We start from the raw sequence: 20,072 nt of genomic DNA on the forward strand, positions 1-20,072 counted from the left end.
AACAGTTCCCTTTTTGTTTTTCATACCGATGAAAGCATTTGTGACAAGTAGATACATCTGTTTGTCAAACGCCTGAGTGAAAAGAGATATTAAGGCATGGGATTTAAGAAATTACAGAATAACATGAACAAGTATTATTTTGTTAGAAAGTATTAACAAGTATCTATTTCTAGCAAATTTGAATTAGCATATTACACATATTTGTAACAGAGAAATTTTTAATTCATTCATGCCACTGAGGGTTGTTTGAATGGCACAGTATTCAATGAACTTGAAGTTGGACTTGGGTATAGACTGAAATCTGCCATCCTTTCTCATTCCACACTGAAATTGGAGGAAAATGACATCTACAAAGAAGGGATCCACACACAGTCCCAAGCCCTCTATGAGTGACAAAACATATGGTTAAACATATACTGCATGTTCCCTCAATCACACAATAATCCTGGTAACAATCTTGAACCTCTGTATGGTCCGCTGTCATTTACTTTTGTGTAATCTGGCAGCAGAAAGAATCTAGAGCTTTTACAGGACAGACTTTAGAACTGAGCTGGTTGAAAGGAAGTGTGTTCTCTAAATTATATTTTGAAAACATTGCTCTGTCAGTTTGAATACATTTTCCAAAGATTAAATTAGACAAGGACATGCTAATTGTTCTGTATTATTAGCACTTTGTAACTTTTTATATAAAATACGGGGGAACCTTTTACTTTTAAAAAGGCATTGAAATAGTTGAACAGCAGCTGTAGAGCTAAAAAGTTAAATCTGGTTGTGCCAGAAAAATCTCTTTCCATCAAATTCTGCAATTCACCATTTAATAGGCATTTCTAATCATAGTCTGTACCGGGGACATTTCAGAAACGTAGTGCCTCATGTTAAAAGCTATTCTCTGCAACCATTACACTATAAATCTGTGCATTTCCTTGTTTGATAGAATGTCAAGGGGACAATAAGCTGGAAACTAATGGAACCCACTGACAGAGATTCAAAACTCAAACGATCAAGAAATTAAATGCAAAAATTGCAGCCCTGCTGTGTAAAAGGAAAGGTTTATTATATATCATTATTTATAGGTTTGATGGAACACGTTTTGAATGAACAGTTCCAGTGAGAAGTTCTATTTTAAGTCTTATTTTGCATCATATGTGTTACAGTGATACCACAAGGAAAAAACTCAGCATGCTAATGCTATACGAGACTGAAACATGCAGTGGATTCTGTGAATGCTCAGCAGATGTTGCCACGGCAGAAGTCTTATCATGCCATATGTGCAACTGTCTAGCTCAGTGTGCTTTATTCAGAGACTGACTCAGAGGGGAACTGACTTACCTTTTAACATCCTCACTTTGCAGCCAGTTCCCACAGCTGAACACACACACACACACACTACACAAGAGACCACAACCATATACATATAAACAGCTACACACAGTAGTGCTGTACTTTACGCTCAGGACCACAGCTGTATCTTCCCAAGAGTCAATGAATTTTTATTTGTAGATCACTAAGCTGCCATCGTGGAAGGTATAGCACAATATAGGAATAAAATCCATTTGTATTATTACTCCATATGGCATTTTATTTTTGGTTTAACAATGTCCAAGATTTATCTGTCACCCACCCAGATTGCCCAAGATTAGATGGTTAGATTTTAGATGTTTGGTTAAAGGTTCTTTTTTAAGTGGGACACCTAAAATTGCTGTTAGATGATGCTTACAATCTTCTCACTGTTTCTTTTGCCTGTTTGTTTTCTTGTTTATGGAAGCCCATTTCTGTTTTTCATTATGTAAAAAATTATGTTAAAAAAGTACATTTAGAATTATGACTTTTTAAGTTATAAAAATTGTTTTTAAATGATTTTTATTTGCAATTAAAGTTGTTTTGTTGTTGTTCTTGCTGTTGTTGCTGTTTTGCTGTATGTTGCATAAATATATTTGACTTGGTGAACAAAATCCTATATAATTGCACAGTGTTGCCTGTGACATTTCATGGGTGCTGGAGGTAATCAGCACCTCTTTGCCAAATTAATTCCATCCACCTCAAGCATTCCAGCTATTGCATGTAGTTGTGTGGTGACATGCATGCTCAACTTCACTCACTGATAATGTGCATTCAGTATATGCAGCAGATGTGATGATCAAACAAATGGGCAAATTACAATTACTGATCCATTTGTCATATCTCACAATTCCTGTTTTTACTGCACATGTAGAAAAAGTGATTGACTGCATGATGTAAATGCCTTTTTCTCTTTTAAACCCAAAGTGATCATCAATCGGATAGATTCTTCCCATGGTGATCTTAGTACACACAGGTGTTTTATCTGATATGTTTTGATAGCATTGAAAGTTTGATGGTAAAAAACAAAACAAAATAAAACAAAAAACACTAGGGGCAATATGAGTAATAAAGAAGGTGAGCCTGATTTCACCAAGTACAACATGTTCCTGGATCAACACCCTTGTTGATCCTGGAACACATATCAATCAACCAATCAGAACAGAGATATAACTTTTCAGGAAATATCTGTTTTAGGCTTAGGGTTACGTGCTTCTTCACCCTTGTTAATCAGCTATCATTTCCCACTGATTTTTAGGAATAAATTATTGGTAGGGTTAGGTTTAGGGGTAGGGATTGGGTTAAGTCTGTATTTTGGACAATAATGTTGATCCAGTATCATCATAAGATGTTGATCCAGGGACATGTCTTATTGCACTATATAGTATGATCAATTAAAAATCAAATACATTAAAGTGAAGTTATAATTTACAGCTTGTTATTTATCCACACGTACATTTATACTTAAAAAGGTCCTTGCATGGCAACATTTTAAACTGCTTAGTCAATTACTTGCTTTAAGTACTTGCACAATTAATTCTAAAACAGCTGGTAGTTCTGTAGTGGATTGTTATAGCAATGTTTAATTAGGTCAGAGCTGAAGTGACTGAATAAAAAAAAATAGTGGGAACTGATTAAAACACATATAATGCATTATTGATTACATAAACTCTCTCCTTGCAATCAGATGCAAGAATTTCTTGTTGAAGCAAACAAACAGTGACTGAACACAATGATCGAACCAAAATCCAAAACACCCACAACAGTAACACTTTCCATGTGTCCTATAAGCATGCACTATATAATGCACTATAGAGGTCTTCGTTTATATAAAGGTACTGACATTCATACTGTAAACAACCGTAACCACAATTAATATTTACCTTTCACTATTCACCATAAAGCATTAAACACACAGTTTTTTTGTGTTCAATGTTTAAGCAAGCATTATAATGTATTACAAATGTGGTTACAATTATTTACACCATACATTTTTATTATAAGGTGCATTAAAAGGCATTACGAATACCATTCATTTTAGATACAGTCATCATAATTAGAAAGTGTCACCCAACTACTGTACATGTCGTGCAAATTACACTTCTCTCATTAAAAACTTCTCTCATTGGTGGGTCAAATTTTTCTCTGAAATCAATGGATAACTACATGCATATCATTATTTTAGATTTTCTGAATATGGTAAATGATGTAAACTGTATAATTTTAAGATTTCTAGAAACAATAGTGGGCCACAGAGGATCCCTTTTGGAAGATGTCTCAAAAAGGGAATTTTAAACAAACAAAAAAAAAAAATAATCAAACTTCACCAAATAAAACAAGCAGATCTGCATTTTTACAACAACAACAACAAAAAATCTGGTTTTCTTATTTTTGGGCAAATATATAAAAAATGTCTTGGCATTATCACAAATGAGCAGTAGCACCATAGCAGTGTGATACACCTGTAGGAATACAGCAGATGATCAGATGTTCCCATGGTTTCTCATGGTCTCTCCTGCATGTAAAGAAAAGTTACTCAGGATGAACCAGGTCTAAAAAGTTTAAGTCTTCATGGATCCTTCCAAGAACAACAGATGTGTCATTCAAAACACAAACACACACACTCAAATGTAAACTGCAGACACACCCAAAGTCTTTTTGTTTCCCCATATACTGTAGGTATATGGAACATTTATGTGTTCCAGCCAAGCCCGATGTGAGTTGCGAGCAGGTAGCACATGCCTATCGTGCAGGTCATCAGCATCATAGGGAAGCCCAACCTGTGAAATAGAGCACAGCAAGAATTCATGTTATGAAGATGAAAACTGAACTTTAGAAAGTCTGTAAATCCCATTCTGTCAGAAGGGAGAATTCAATGTATAGCTTTTGGGGAAAGAATCTGCAACACAGTCTGATGCTTGGTGCTCTTTCTTAATGAAAGACTGTATGCTTGTGTTCCACTGAAAGTTCATCTCCCAGCATTCCCCTCTGTTTCATTCCTTGTTTGTTTCTCATATGATGATTTCTGAGCAGTTTCGCATTATTCTCCCTTCTGCGGAGCATTTGTTTATGTCTGTCTGTGTGTGTGTGATTCGATTCTGATCAGCAGGGGTCTCGATGCTCTCCTGCTGAGGAGCGTGACAGGAACGTTAACTGCTTCATCGACTTGGTATTAAAGTGTGAGTCTTTAAACATTACGGCAGAGTCAAAGGCAGGGGACAAAAGCAGTAAAGTATGATCTCCAGGCATTATTATTGAAGTCAAAGGCTGGAGACGCAATAGGACTGATGATACTTGTCCCCCCATTTAACATAAGCTGCTTTCCTCAAAGCCGTCAACTCTCAGAGACACATGGACCGTACTTGTTGTGTTTGCTTGTAAAAGCATCCATCTGGAGAGTGGAATTACCATTGTAATTACAACTGGACACTGGCCTAATCTCCAGACTCGATCGGCATGAATCAGTGCCCTTTTGACCCTCGGTTCAACATGCTGCGTCTCATCTGTCCATGAGGATTATACTACATGCCATCCAACCTCAAATATTATCAGTAGAACTGCACATGGACACTATGTGCAGACACATAAATCAGTACAAAAGAAATCAACAGATTATAAAGAGAAGTGGACAGATTATCAAGGGAACATGGACAATAGCACCCAGAAAATACACAGCGAACTATATAATCTGTTTGCAAAACAATGTCAGTGCCCAACCCTGCCTCTATCAAATAATCGAGACCAATATAAATTAGATTCTGTCATTATTAACTCACCCCGATGCCATTTCAAATCTGTGCTATTATTTTTCTGTGAAACACACAAGGAGAATTTTAAAACATCTATATGTAAATCCTGTTTCATATAACAAAGTTCAAAGTGTTCATGGCTTTGGGAAAAAATCTGGTAAAACTTTAGAATAGGTAACACCTATTAGCTGCTTATTAGCATGCATATTACTAGAATATTAGCTATGTATTGGTGCTAATTAAAAACATATTAATGCCTTATTCTACATCCCTAATCTTACCCAATACCTAAACCTAACAGCTACCTTACTAACTATTAATAAGCGGCAAATTAAGACTTTATTGAGAGAAATGTCGTAGTTAATAGTTAACAAGTGTTACCTATTCTAAAGTGTAACCCCAAATTTTGTCCATTCCGCATCTGTGCAATATTTCATGTCTTTTTAAGCAATATGAGTAGGGAAAAGACAAAAGTTCCGGTAAGAGCCGTTAATATGAATGTTGCAGTGACTGGATTACCAAATCAGGAAATGATTCAATCTTTTGAACCAGTTCTTTTTAATGAATCAATTTATTGAGTTGACAAATCCAACTCAATATTTTGTACATGAATCAAAATGATTTGTTCATGAAGTGAAATTGCCTCACTGATTCAATTATCTGCTTTCAGCAGTTATCCATTTAACAGCTCACCAGAGGGGAAGATTAAGATTATAAGCAAATAATGAATTAAATTAATTTAAAATATTGTACACAGTACTCTACATTTAACAGATTTCTAAGATTAAACACTGCACCTTTACATAGAAAATCTGTCTTGTTTTTGCCCCACAGCCTGCTGATCTGAGTCCCCTCTTTCTTTTTACAGAACACTGAAACTCCACATGCAATTTTAATAATTTCTGTTCTGTTTACTTCTCTGATAGTTTATAAAAGACTGTGATCTTGTTTCTGAATAAAAAGTCCTGTAGAAAGGGATTCTGGAATGAATAAATGAGTGAAAGAGCTGCTGAGAGGACAAAGCACTTGTGAGGATGAAAGCACTGGACATCCATTTAGGCCGAGTGCATACCTTCAGCAGCCCAGTGGATACTGAGTGCATGGGTAAATACAGAGCATTTGGGGCATAGAGAAATCAACAAGCTCAGAAGAGCAAGTGGCCACTAAACGAGAGGATGATGGGAAGCAAATGGATGATAAAAAGAGAGGGGACAAAAACTGGGAGAAACAAGGTTTCCTGATAATTTTGCAAATCACATTCTTAAACCAAACAACTCTTGTCAAAAAATGCTTAAGTGAATAATAGTTCAGCCAGTTTACTCAGGCCATCCAAGATGCAGATGAGTTTGTTACTTCTCCTGAACAGATTTGAAGAAATGTAGCATTACTTAATTTGCTCACCAATGGATCATCTGCAGTGAATGGGTGCCGTGAGAATGAGAATCCAAACAGCTGATAAAAACATCACAAAAGTCCATTAACAATTTGTGAATCAAAAAGTTGTGTTTAGAATAAACAAATTTATTATTAAAAACTCCTCTATCCATATTATAGCTTTTTCCAGGGATAATGTAGTCTCATCTGAATCAAAAGAGAAATATGCACAGATAAAATATAATTTGCAAGTCTAAAACAGTTCTTATACAGTGGATCATTGTAATGCGTTTTAGCTGTTTGGACTCATTCTGATGGACTTCATTTATTGTCATGCCAGGTATTCAATAGTCAACAAGTGATGCAATGCTTAATTTCTACCACTATCTATTTAAATAAACAAACAAACTTAATTGCATCTTGGATGGTCTAACAATGTTTATTTTTGTGTGAACTCTACCTTTATGCTCAGAATAGTAAATCATGCTGCTAGCAATTCGTGATCAATTCTCATGAACTAATAAAATGTATTCTGCAGTGCAAGTTGTTTAAGTGCTTTAAGTGCAAAATGTCTGCCAAATGCATAAATGTAACATGTAGGCTACAGCAAAAATGACCTACACCCAGAACCGTAAATTAGTTTGTCCCTTCAACACACAAAAAAGGTATAAAACTAGGATTTGAAATAAGGAATCAGTGAAAGAATCAATAGAGGAAGGGGCTGCCAAAGGACACAAATCAAGACATAGAAAATGAGACATGAGGGTAATACACTTCCACGTGAAACTGTCCTCTAGCACTTCCTGTCTTCTACTTCATCTCTTTCTAACATACTCTAAAATTAGATTATTGGAAAGCACATATTTTAAGGCCTATTATGTAAGTATGACAAAGATAACAGCTGGTTCAGGGAACAAATCAGGTGTTCAGTATCCAGAAAGCAGGTGGGGAGGCTATTTGCTGGACTGCAGAAGGAACAGGTATTTATAATCTGTATAAGGCATGCATCAAAGCAGGTGCATGTGCCACGGGTGTGAGGGCAGGTCAGATTGCTAATGCACAATTTGAGTGATGTGAATGAAGCAGCCAGGTGCCCGATTCATATGTAGTGAAGTGGGCTAATCGATGTGCACTGAAACACAGGGTTTCCAGGGTGTGAGATGTACAACCTGAAAAGCGTCTCCACATGTGGTTTGTTAAACAGGCAGATTAAATAGCACATTACACGGCACTAAGTACTGCATAAACCATTCTAAAATGAAAAGCATGCTTTTTTTCTCTAACGGCATAATGAAAGGAAGAGTAAAGTCACTAAATTCTTAGAAAGGTGATACAAGTCCATCCTAGTTGGAGGACAAAGATGACTCCAACAGCATACTGAGGCAGTCTTTCAAGCTATTCAATGCATTACAATCACATTTATTCATTTAGCAGATGTTTTATCTAAAGTGACACAATTATCTTTTTTTTTTTTTCAGTAGCATGACACTCAAAGTCAGTAACCTTAGTTTACATATCTTGCTCAAGGACACAAGGATGGCAACTCATTAATTGTGCCATATTGGGTTTAATTTTACAGTGTTTCAATTACACATTTTACCACTTCTACCCTCACAATGCCTTTTATACATGATGAAAACAGTTGATCACAATCTATGTTAAGGTCAAATTCTTGCTATTTACAAACCATTAACTATGACTTTTGCCTCAATAAACTCCCAATTTGCTGCTTATTAATAGTCAATTAGGTAATTGTTAAATTTAAGCATTAAGTAGGAATTGGGAACTAAAATATGGTCATGCAGAATGTGTGCTTTATAAGCACTCATAAACAGATAATATTTTGCTATAATATGCTAATAAGCAACTCGTATATAGTGAGATTTAGTGGGTCCTTATTAGTGTTGGGTGTAATCAGGAATTGCTAAGGAATTTATTTAGTGTAATTGAATTACTTTTCCCTTGAAAATGTAAAGAAAGAGATTACTCTTTATTTTTTCTGTAATTTAATTACAGTTACTTCTTATGCAATTGAACTTGATACTGTGTATAGACTGTAGAACATTTATATACAATACAATAGTGGATTTAACATAAAAAAATGTAAAGCCTAACCTTAAAGTGCATGCTTTTTATGCACCATTCTCACTATAAATAATTTGATGAGTCAACCTCTTAACTGTCACCCCCCACCCCCTTTTAACAAAGAAGGAATGTACACTATTCAGACTTAAATTATTATAATTCATAAACACTTTTAAATACAGACCAAAGTTTGGTCTCTTTTTAAAGAAGATAATCTGCAGATTATTGCAGAAGTGAAATCATTTAAAAAAAAATGCAAGCATAAAAAAGTTATAGAAGTTTAAATGTACTGTAAAGAAAATGTACTATACTATTTTTATTTTTATATATATATTTTTTATATAAAAAATGTATTTTAATCCAAAATTGCTATAAAATTAAAGCCATATGTCTAAATAAGTTGGGTTCCAAATTTGAAGTTCATAAAATAATGCCATTCAAACTGAATTGATTTTTTTATGCATTTTTCTGTCACAAATGTATCAATTTCTCTTTCAATATTATGCCTATGACAAAATAACCACCAAATCTTGAGACTCAGACCTTTCCAACTATATGTATTTTTTCAAGATTGTGAAAAGTTTGATTCTAAAAGACCATAATATATTTGGAATGTGACACCTCCCACTAAGGAGGAGGAGCCCACTAAAAGATTTTAAAGTACGATTTTCAAGATAACGCATGAATTTGGAGGTTTTAAGCTTTCAGATGATATATAATTTATGATGATTGCTAAAACGTGATAGGGTAAAAGGAAGCAAAGAAGATTTTTTGTGACAAAGGTCAGAACTCCTGTTATGATGTATATGTTTTGAGGTGCACTCATCATAAATTAATCTATTACTGTTCCTACATATTTTTGTTACAACAAAAAGTGGAGTCTTAGACCTTTCCAACGATATGTAGTTTTTCATGATTAGATTGTAAATAGAAAAACACACATATAAATGTCTTATTCTGCAAGACTTTATTCTAAATCCTTAATCCTAATTCCTTTCCAATCCTTAAATTTAACAACTACTTTACCAAGTATTAATAAGCAGTAATTAGGAGTATACTAAATTCATAGTTAATAGTGAGAACTGGACTCTAATCTAAAGTCTGCCTAGAATAATTTATGCAGTTATCTAATATTTATTTTAAAGATTTAAAAGAACAGTTCCATTTCTATCTTTGTATCATTAACTTGTCAGGTTAATATAGGATTTAGAAAGTAATTAGTAATAAGTAAATACTTATAACTATCTTCAGAGAGAGTAATTTGTACAGTAATCTAATTGCACTGTTAAAAATTTAATTAGTAAGCATTAATGAATTACTTTTTTAGAGTAACACTGGTCCTTATACTAAAGTGTTTAGTACAGTTTTGAGTTAAACCCCTTGCGGTGCAAAAAACAATGTATAATGTAATAGGCCAATGCTGTAAGGTCAGTCTGATCTCATAAGAATTTCTAGTAATATGTAACATGTACACATGCATTTTTGTATTGGATATTTGCTGAAACAGTAGGAGACAATTGTTTAAGAGTTCCACAGAATGTTGATGGGGTTCAAAGTTAAAACCATTGAATTAAAAGCTCAGATCTTTACCACTAAACCATGATACGCATATGCATGACCTTGGGGAAAAATCTGTTTTGAGTTGAGGGAAAAATAAGATTCTTTTATCCATGTTGCCCAACCTTCCTTGCTCAAGGCTATCGACTATGTGGCACATTTTGTATTAAAAACCCTCAACATCTCAAACATGATGAGATCAGAACTGCTATCTGCCACAATCTCACTCACTATCACTACAAGATTGCTGATGTACACAACATTTCCTTACGACTGTGAAAACCCATCTCATGGGGCTCAGCAAGCATCAGAATGCCAATTTTCAGTTATAACTGGAGAAAAAGACAGGAAAGCCATTAAAACTAGGGAAGGAAATGACTTTCTCAAAGTCACAAAAAGATACGGTAGCGAGTGGAAATTAAGGTCAGTGTTGATTAAGCCTGATATTTCGGACATTATTATAAATGCCATCATTGTCATAATTCTGTACTTTTCATAAGGGACACACCAGATGGTTTGTCATTTGGACATCCACCATTATCTTACATGCCAGTGTTTGGGGGCACATGATGGATTTTGAAAGCCAAAGTGGCTTGGCATGATGGGAATAACAATGTGATCCAAGCTCTGGTTTTGTTTGTACAATAGACCATGATTGCCCATGGTTACATACACACACATGCTGCTTCTCTCCCCTGTAAAAGCACAGAAATATAAGTATATTCTCACCAACAGATAGGGAAAGAGACCAACTAGGAAAGGAAAATAAGGATATGCAAAACCACATTGGCTAGTAGGAGGAATTTCTCTAAAATTTATTTATATATCGTATTAATATTGAGAAAATGTGATGTCAATTCTGATATTCAAGACAATAAGAAAAGGAAACATATCTGCATGAAAACACAGATCAACAAACATTACTAGGGTCTATGATATAACATGCACTTTTATTTGTATCAATCTGCAGATTTGTACTCTTAAAGTAATATATATCCATTCTCAAACGCATTTCATTGAAACTAGACCATTTTTAATATGATATCATATGATCCAAAAAGATTGAAATGATAACCCTATTACTACTGAATAAAGCTCAGGTAAGGACTATGTTCCACAAAAAAAAATATACATCACATGAAGTCATTATGAGTGTTTTCTAGGCAATGATGGAGCTCCTGTAATCACAGTTCATTGTAGCTATATCTGGTATTGTGATCTTTTTTAATAAATTAATTTTGCATTTGCACTTAAAACTGACCACAGTGCTGTGAAATAGAAATGGAAATTATTTCAAAAGCTTTGCTGATGTTGTGCATGCTAGGCCCACATTTTCCAACAATTTAAGAGTGGTAGCTGAACAGAGACTCATTAGAAATGATAGGAGAAGGGAAAAATGTAATGGAGCACTCTCAAATGTCATCTTAAAAAATGTAAGGACTTTTAGAAATCTGTGGCGGTAGACTAGCTGAGGGCTATAACGGAGCTGTCTACTCTAGAGAGTGTAAAACTGAGGTGAAAAAGCAATGAGTATTCGACTCACTAGAAAAAATGAAACAGAACTAAGATTCACATTAAGCCGTTATAACATGGTCTCTCTAGGGATGTACGTGAAACTGTGTGAAAAACAAAAAATCAGGGTGGGGGGTTGCAAAGTTAAAAACACAATAAGCTTTCTGTATCAGGATGAAGGCATCACAGTGCTTTAACTAATTGAAATAATTGGCTAATTCAAACCCAGGATATGAACAACGCTAGTTCAGTAGCACATTGATACTACTATAATAACAAAATAAACTTTTTTCTTTCTTTCTTTTTTACCTACTTTTTGCTGGGATCATCATGAAGATAGAGAGGCAGCTGGTCTTGAGCAGTGAATCGTCTAATGTACTTTTTGATCAAAATGGTATATGGGATATTAATGTAAACAATCAGGACAAAAAGTCGGATTTGTCAAAATATCTGATATCTGGCATGAGGCTTTGCATTGCAAATGCCACTGAATCATGTCTTAATATTTATCAAATAGTGATCAATACTGACAATCTGGCTTTTCATTTATTTGTCCTTTACTACTGATTGTTTACTTGAATATTTTCTTGAGCAATTTGAACCAATATAAAATATTTGAAAGAAATATTTGAAGACTGTATGCCTATACTGTATTTTAATTTAGCTTGTTAATTAGTATATATATATATATATATATATATATATATATATATATATATATATATATATATATATATATATATATATATATATATATATATATATATATATATATATATATATATACAGTACAGACCAAAAGTTTGGACACACCTTCTCATTCAAAGAGTTTTCTTTATTTTAATGACTATGAAAATTGCAGAGTCACACTGCAGGCATCGAGGGCTATTTGAGCAAGAAGGAGAGTGATGGGGTGGTGCACCAGATGACCTGGCCTCCACAGTCACCGGACCTGAACCCAATCGAGATGGTTTAGGGGTGATCTGGACCGCAGACAGAAGGCAAAAGGGCCAACAAGTGCTAAGCATCTCTCGGGGAACTCCTTCAAGACTGTTGGAAGACCATTTCAGTTGATTACCTCTTGAAGCTCATCAAGAGAATGCCAAGAGTGTGCAAAGCAGTAATCAAAGCTAAAGATGGCTACTTTGAAGAACCTACAATATGACATATTTTCAGTTGTTTCACACTTTTTGTTATGTATATAATTCCACATGTGTTAATTCGTACTTTTGATGCCTTCAGTGTGAATCTACAATTTTCATAGTCATTAAAATAAAGAAAACTCTTTGAATGAGAAGGTGTGTCCAAACTTTTGGTCTGTACTGTATATATATATATATATATATATATATATATATATATATATATATATATATATATATATATATATATAAACATAGAGTACTCAATAGCATATTACCAAGTTCTCTAGTCTCAGATTAAAATGACGAAGAAGCCAAGCAACAATTTAAATGTGATTAAATAATAATTCCTTGTTCTTTGCTTTAAAACCACATTACAATTTCTATCTAAACTAATATAATGTATAAAGCACACAAATGGATGAGCGTTCTTCGGAAAGCTTGCATCTCTCTCTCTCTCTCTCTCTCTCTCTCTCTCTCTCAAAGACTCCATCACCAATCTTCCTTTTCTGTAAACCTGTATGCCCAGGTGTGCCACTTAAACTCCCTCCCTTAATTACAGAAGCCTGACAGCATCAATCACGCTCCCAATGTGACGCTACAGCAGCAGTTATAAATAGCACCAATCTAGGTCCTCCCCGTCTGCAATAATCGGCGCCTAATCATTCGACAAGTCTTGCCCTAAAGCACACACAAAATCACATGAGACTTGAGTTTGATGCCTTTAGAAGCGCAGGACCTTAATAGAACAGTGACTGAAACATCAAAATCGGGATAAACTTTTAAAAGCCCTTTTCTTTGTTCCTAAATGAATGTTAAAGAGGAAATCCATTGGCATGTAGTCCGATCCCTAACAAGCATTCCTTCGTGGCTAAAACTCTCACAGCGCTTCAAACAAATGGGAGAGTGATATAATTTGATATGGAGAGGAAGTCTTATTGCAGCTTAGTAATAGCATGAAACTTTGATCATAAAAGGTCTGAAAGGCCAACAATCATGATTACGTCTAAAAGCTATTGCATAAAGGTTAAAAAAGGGGTTATAGTGTGAGTTACTCTGAAAAATAATAATTTAAGTGGCTCAGTTCTTAACAATTACAGACCAATTGTAAAATAATAATTTTTAAGCACAGCATTAGAAATGGGCCTTAAAACACTTGAACAACTTTGATAATCTCTGTACTGTATCTTAGTGAAATTGAATCTTTCAATAAAATGAAAGCAGTCATATATAGCTACAGTCAGAATAAGTGGCCTAATGCATTCTTTTAGTATGCAGCATGAAGAACATCTCTTGAGAAATGATCATAGATGGTATCTTTTGACATATGATTATATGCAATGCACTACTTAGCTCACATTGTCCATAAACCATGCTTTCATTTTGTATTCGTGCTTACAATAAAATAAAAACTTATTATCCACTTTTATGGATTGAAAACTAGATAGAAACTGTCATACTTCTGTTTTAACTTTTTTTGTGCTTTTCTTGCATATTTCCTGTTTTTTGTCATGTCTTCACTTTTGTTTACCACTTGTTCTTTGAATTGATGGATTAAGCAAGACAGAAACCCCTCCTAAAGCAAATTCACACTTTCAGACAAAAATATATATAAAAACACATTTATAAATACATACATGGTTCCGATCTTCCTTGTTTAACTTTTGTGAACAGTAGATTTCTTAATTCATTTTGATTAGAGTAGAAGTCATGTCCATGTTTGGATGTGTCTGCTCTCTCTCGGTTATAACCCCCCTTCTTTCCATGTCTCAACCAGCCCTGCACTAGAGCTTGAAATTGATTCAGTGCCAAATGCAGATTACACACCTGCAATATCAAAGCACAGGTTTGGTATTGTCTGTGCTACAGGGCTATCGAGACACAGCTGTAAATGGGAATGCTAATTACATCACATGACGTGGGAGATCCGTCTGTTGAAAACAACAGAACGAGGAGATCCTTTCCACGCAAATCAGCCAGTATTGTCTTTGTTGTTTTTACAATAGTTACATCGACTGTTTATCTGCCCTGAAGCAAGTCAATGGTATTCACGGAGACTTTGCTGGAAGTGTTTTGCAATACACTTTTTCAAATTAATTAATTCAGCAATTAATGAAAATGCTGATGCATTTGTATGCACATGCATACATCTATATTTATATGTGCCTTGATCTAAACCACACACACATTCAGATGCAAATATAAAATGCTCACATTACTGGCACTCAGTTTTTCACCAAAAGTACTATTTCAGTATTGTGTTTAATTGAACACTGTATACTGAAACTGACAGGGTCGGGGAGTAACTCGTAGCATGTAACAGTATTACAGTACATCATTTAATTAAATACTTTAACTGTAATCTGTAATTACATAACAGTTACTTATGAAAATGTTAACAATTACAAGAAAGGGTTACATCTAAATACTTTCTGTAAAACAGATATTTGTTACTCAAGGTAAATTTTAAATAGGGTAACTTGTATATTTCCAAGTAACCTTCCCAACACTGATAATAGGTCCTAACTCCTAAGAGAAGAATAGAATTAAGGGAATTAAGGGAGAATTAATAGAATTAAGGGAGAAATTACAATCCTAGCTGTAATTTAGCCTAGCCTATATATCCTATAATCCTAGCCTATATATATATATATATATATTTTTTTTATTATTATTATTATTATTATTTTTTACAAAACTGGTTACTAGTGCTCCAATAATTTTGGCTACCTTAGACTGATTTTTACACCAGAGCAGCAATGTCTAGCTATTCTTACTTTTCAGAGAGTAAAGTAAATCATCATGTCTTTAACTAATCACACTAATATATCCCTCATATTATCAAAAGGTCAAACAAATGTACAAAATATACAATATGCAATCAAACTGTTATAGTTAATTTGTCTACTTAGGTTCTTCTTTATACAGCTGCTCAGGACACACTTATAGTATGTGTAAAGATGTCAAGAGTCAAAAATATAGCCTGCCAGTCATGTGAGGTAACTGCGTATACTATGGATTTACAAGCTCTGCATCATTAAAGTTTTACAGCCGGTCAGGCTACGTCTCCATATGTCACTTCATTAATTCTGCAGTTCACTCAGAGGGCTTGGCCAGAGACGAAAAATGCCAGCAGAAGATGGATGTTGGATAGAGAAAAAAAACAAGTGTTCAATATAGGCAACTTGCCCTGGTGTGGTAAAAAATGCTCCATTTAAGAGCAGGTCCCCTTGGTCATTCAGACTAACATCCTTATGCCAAAAATGGTGAGCGATGGTTTTCTAAGAAAAGGTATATATGGAGGTCAGAGGGGCAAGGCTGCAAAGCCAAGCGAGTCATCACAAGCCAATATCGCCACTATTGGGAAAGGCTAGGGTGAGTGGAAAATGGCAGGAGATTGACAGGAAAAGAGCGCGATGCACGGTTTAATAAAATCTGGACTCATCTGAACACCAATGGAAGACTTCCTGTCACTTACATTTGGACAGATTACTCCAAGACTTTTGGAGCAAGCAGAAAGTTTAGATTAAATGCATTGCTAGAGAACAACAGAGAATGTCCATATTCTACATCCCTAATCCTACCTAATACCAAAAGTTAACAATTACCTTAATAACCTATTAATAAGCAACAAATTAGTAGTTTTTTGAGGCAAGAGTCATAGTTAATGACGTGGTAACAGCGCAAACTGGGTTGGGGTAGGGTTAGAAATAAAGTGTTACCAAAGAACTTACCTATTTGACCTCACTAAACTACTATTAATTTGGATGGAAGACTAGATGAGTATCCTGACCTGTCATTGATCAAAATATACTAACATAAATGGATTCTGATGAAACTACTAAGTAAGAAATACTGGTTACATATTGGACTAGCACTGGTATAAAGAACATATTAATTCTATATTCTGCATGACCGTATTGTAGATCCTTTAACTCCTAGTCATACCTAAACTTAACAACTACCTTGGCCAAGATATTAGGAGTTTATTGTGGCAAAAATCATACTTAATAGTTTATTTATACTGATAATTGGTCCATCACTAGTTTCTAACTAAAGTGCCAGAGACAGTCTCAGTTCCCACTGCATCCCCATAGCAACCAACCAATCAGCCAATTACAGGCTGAGCTGAGGACCCATTCATCACAAAGTCCCAACCATCACATGCCATACAAATGAGGCCCCAAAATACAAAAAGCAAATATGCAGAAGTTCAGGATTACATCGCAATTTATCTACTTCTGAGACTCTACCTGAAGAGAATAGAAGCAGTTCAGATGACATGCAGAGGTTGATAAGGATGACTTGAATTCTCTGTGAGTATCAAGCAGGAGGGAGGTTAATGATGAATGAGCAATTACTCAAACATCTGCTGCCACCCTGTTTGTTTTCCTAGCACTGCCAAAAAAATAAGTTCCCATGGGCGATTGCCTCCTCCCTCACCCACCCCACTGCCATAAGCCCATTCCCATTTGGCTCAGCCTTGAGTCGCCCAGCTGCTCTACCTGCCTCTGGACAGTCCTATGGGCCCCAGAATGAGGAAGGAGGGAATCCAAGAATACGTCTCATGAGTGCACACAGCGAGCAGCTCTTTGGCTTAGCAGAGGTACTTCATTACTGAAACAGAATCGGAAGCAAGTGGCAGCCGTTCAACTTAAAGTGAAGAGTGATGCAGAATCTGGGGTTCTTGCTATCGTTAGGATGGATTGGATTCACTCTTAAGATTAGCTTGAATTGATCTGCCTTATCTCCCTGTCTGATGTGCTGTTTAGACTGAGCTCCCGTTCTTTTCCCTGTGTTGAGCCGAGGGCCTTGGGCTCGGTCTAATGCCATTGATTTCTCCTGTTTCAGGGGTTAAAAGTGCCATGGCCACTTAGACTTAGACAGACAAGCAAAGGAGATACATAATGGTAAGTGATTGCTTGTTAATAAAGATGGATTGCAAGGTCATGGAAAAATTATCAAAAAACTAATTATTTATTATTTATAAATAAAAGTGTATGTATTATATACAGTATTATACTGTATTCTATAAATATAATAGTCATTTTTTATCATTTTCATATTATTGTTATCATTTTTATTATTCTTTTTTGTTATAATTTATAATAAAGTTGCATTTATTAGTTCATACATTACATATAATTTAGGTATCACAAACTAAAAATACAATTATTTTATATCATATATTAATTCATGTTAATTCAAGCTTGTTCATAATACAGTGACTTATGTTATTTCATAAAACTTGCAATTTAAAAAAAAAAATTCTGTAAAATTATTGATAAATGGAGGCTCATGATACCTAATTGATACCAATTTAACCTTACTGAACCAAGTGTTTCATATAATTCTGTTAATTAGTTGGCATAATCTGAATAAAAACACAATATGCCAATTAATTAACAGAATTAATGCAATTAATAGCATAAAAAATCCCCCCAAATATTTTTAAAACATATTACATGTAAAGTACATAAATTACATTAATGACAGATGAAAGCATTACATTAATGACAGATGAAAGCATTAAATAAATAAAAAGTTATATATATATGGGGGGGCTGGGCAAATTTCTACACAAGTAGTATTTAAATCCAAAGACAAATCCCTAAGGTAAAAGTGAAAGTGTGAAGTGCCTTCATGTCTGGCTTTGTGCTAGGCATGTCTGAACTTCCTTTTCAGATTCTATATACTGGGATTGAAAGACCCCACTGTCTCCCACCAGGATCATTTCACAGTCCAATCAGATGTGCATTCAGCTTCCTCTTTTTCACCATTGACCACCAACACCCCACCGACTGGGAGAAAGCCAGATATCTGCATGCATCTGTATTTGCATGGAAAGCACTTCCATCGAGCAGGTGGTAACAAGCAGGGAGAACCGAATCAAAAGAGACGGTGAATATCTCCGCAAGCCTCTCACCAAGAGGTAATCAGCAAGCAGCTCCTTTTCCACATTCAGATGTATTTGTTGATACGCTAGAGAGTGCTTGAAATCAAGCTGTCTTAAGAGTCTCTCTAAAAATAGGTCTGTCACTTCTTAAAAAGAGAGACACACTTAGGGATATTTTTGGAACATGATGAACATGATCAGTTTACACTGATTTTACATGGAGCATGCAAGACAAATGACTTCAACAAAACATCTTACATAAATACAGAGGAACACAGGCCATTATAAGACATAACGTTTACATCTATTAAACAAGCTCGAGTTGAGTGAAATTTTGATTGTAACTGCTGGTTATGCTGTTCTCTTTTTGATTGCAATATTGCTCCAGCTTTAAATGTATTGTATAATGTGAAGAGAAGGGAGAACATGACCAGAAGCAACAGACTGCAGGAGCTGCTGGTGAAAAGTGTGCCCTGAAACAGAACCCATTTAAGCTACCACTGGCCAACAGATCTGGCTGGAATGATCACAGTTTTCCCTGAGGAGTGAGAGTACATGAAAATCTATAAACATCTGGACATAAAGCTAGGAGATTGACTCTTGCACCAGGGTATTCTTGGGTAATTTCGCTGTTCAAGTTACTAGCTTTTTTTACGAAGAGGAAAAAGTATTAGTGCAAGAATAAATTTGTGCCCAACACAAATACCTGAAGAACTCCATGAAGGAAAATCCATAACCATGCTGTTCAGCAATCCCAGCACACACTACATTTGCAGATGCTCCAATCAGTGTTCCATTTCCTTTGGGAATAGAAAGAGAAGAACAAAAAATGAACGAATTGGAAAATGAATCTTGGATAACTCTGATAGCTTGAATAAACATAGACATTCACTTATTTTTACAGAAAAATACATGTTTGCCTAAGTGAATTCTTCCATATACACTCTAACCAATCACATGAGTCTGCCTTGAAAGAGAGGATCTGAGAATTTGTAAATGTTTAAATAGCACTATACAGGTGCATCTCAATAAATTAGAATGTCGTGGAAAGGTTCATTTATTTCATTAATTCAACTCAAATTGTGAAACTTGTGTATTAAATAAATTCAATGCACACAGACTGAAGTAGTTCAAGTCTTTGGTTCGTTTAGTTGCGATGATTTAGGCTCACATTTAACAGAAACCCACAAATCTCAACAAATTAGAATACTTCATAAGACCAATAAAACAAATTTCTTTAGTGAATTGTTGGCTTTCTGGAAAGTATGTTGTGAATCTTTTTCTTCCACACTTTTTCCTCCCACTCAACCGTCTGTTAACATGCTTGGATACAGCACTCTGTGAACAGCCAACTTATTTGGCAATAAATGTTTGTGGCTTACCCTCCTTGTGAAGGGTGTCAATTATTGTCTTCTGGAC

The 20,072-nt window shown here is 35.0% G+C and overlaps 1 protein-coding gene across 1 annotated transcript in view; it reads right to left on the bottom strand.

The window, feature by feature from the left end:
- Positions 1–200: 200 nt before the first annotated feature.
- The window catches only part of LOC127959114 (P protein-like), an 83,173-nt gene continuing 63,301 nt past the window's right edge, over positions 201–20,072 (bottom strand). The window contains exons 23-24 of the mRNA XM_052558109.1: positions 19,360–19,453; positions 201–4,118 (exon numbers count right to left, since the gene is read on the bottom strand). Coding sequence (XP_052414069.1) covers positions 4,031–4,118; positions 19,360–19,453 — 182 coding nt within the window. The 3' untranslated portion in view covers positions 201–4,030. The remainder of the gene's footprint in view (positions 4,119–19,359; positions 19,454–20,072) is intronic.

Source organism: Carassius gibelio, chromosome B6, assembly GCF_023724105.1.
Source record: "Carassius gibelio isolate Cgi1373 ecotype wild population from Czech Republic chromosome B6, carGib1.2-hapl.c, whole genome shotgun sequence".
NCBI classification, from domain to species: Eukaryota; Metazoa; Chordata; class Actinopteri; order Cypriniformes; family Cyprinidae; genus Carassius; species Carassius gibelio.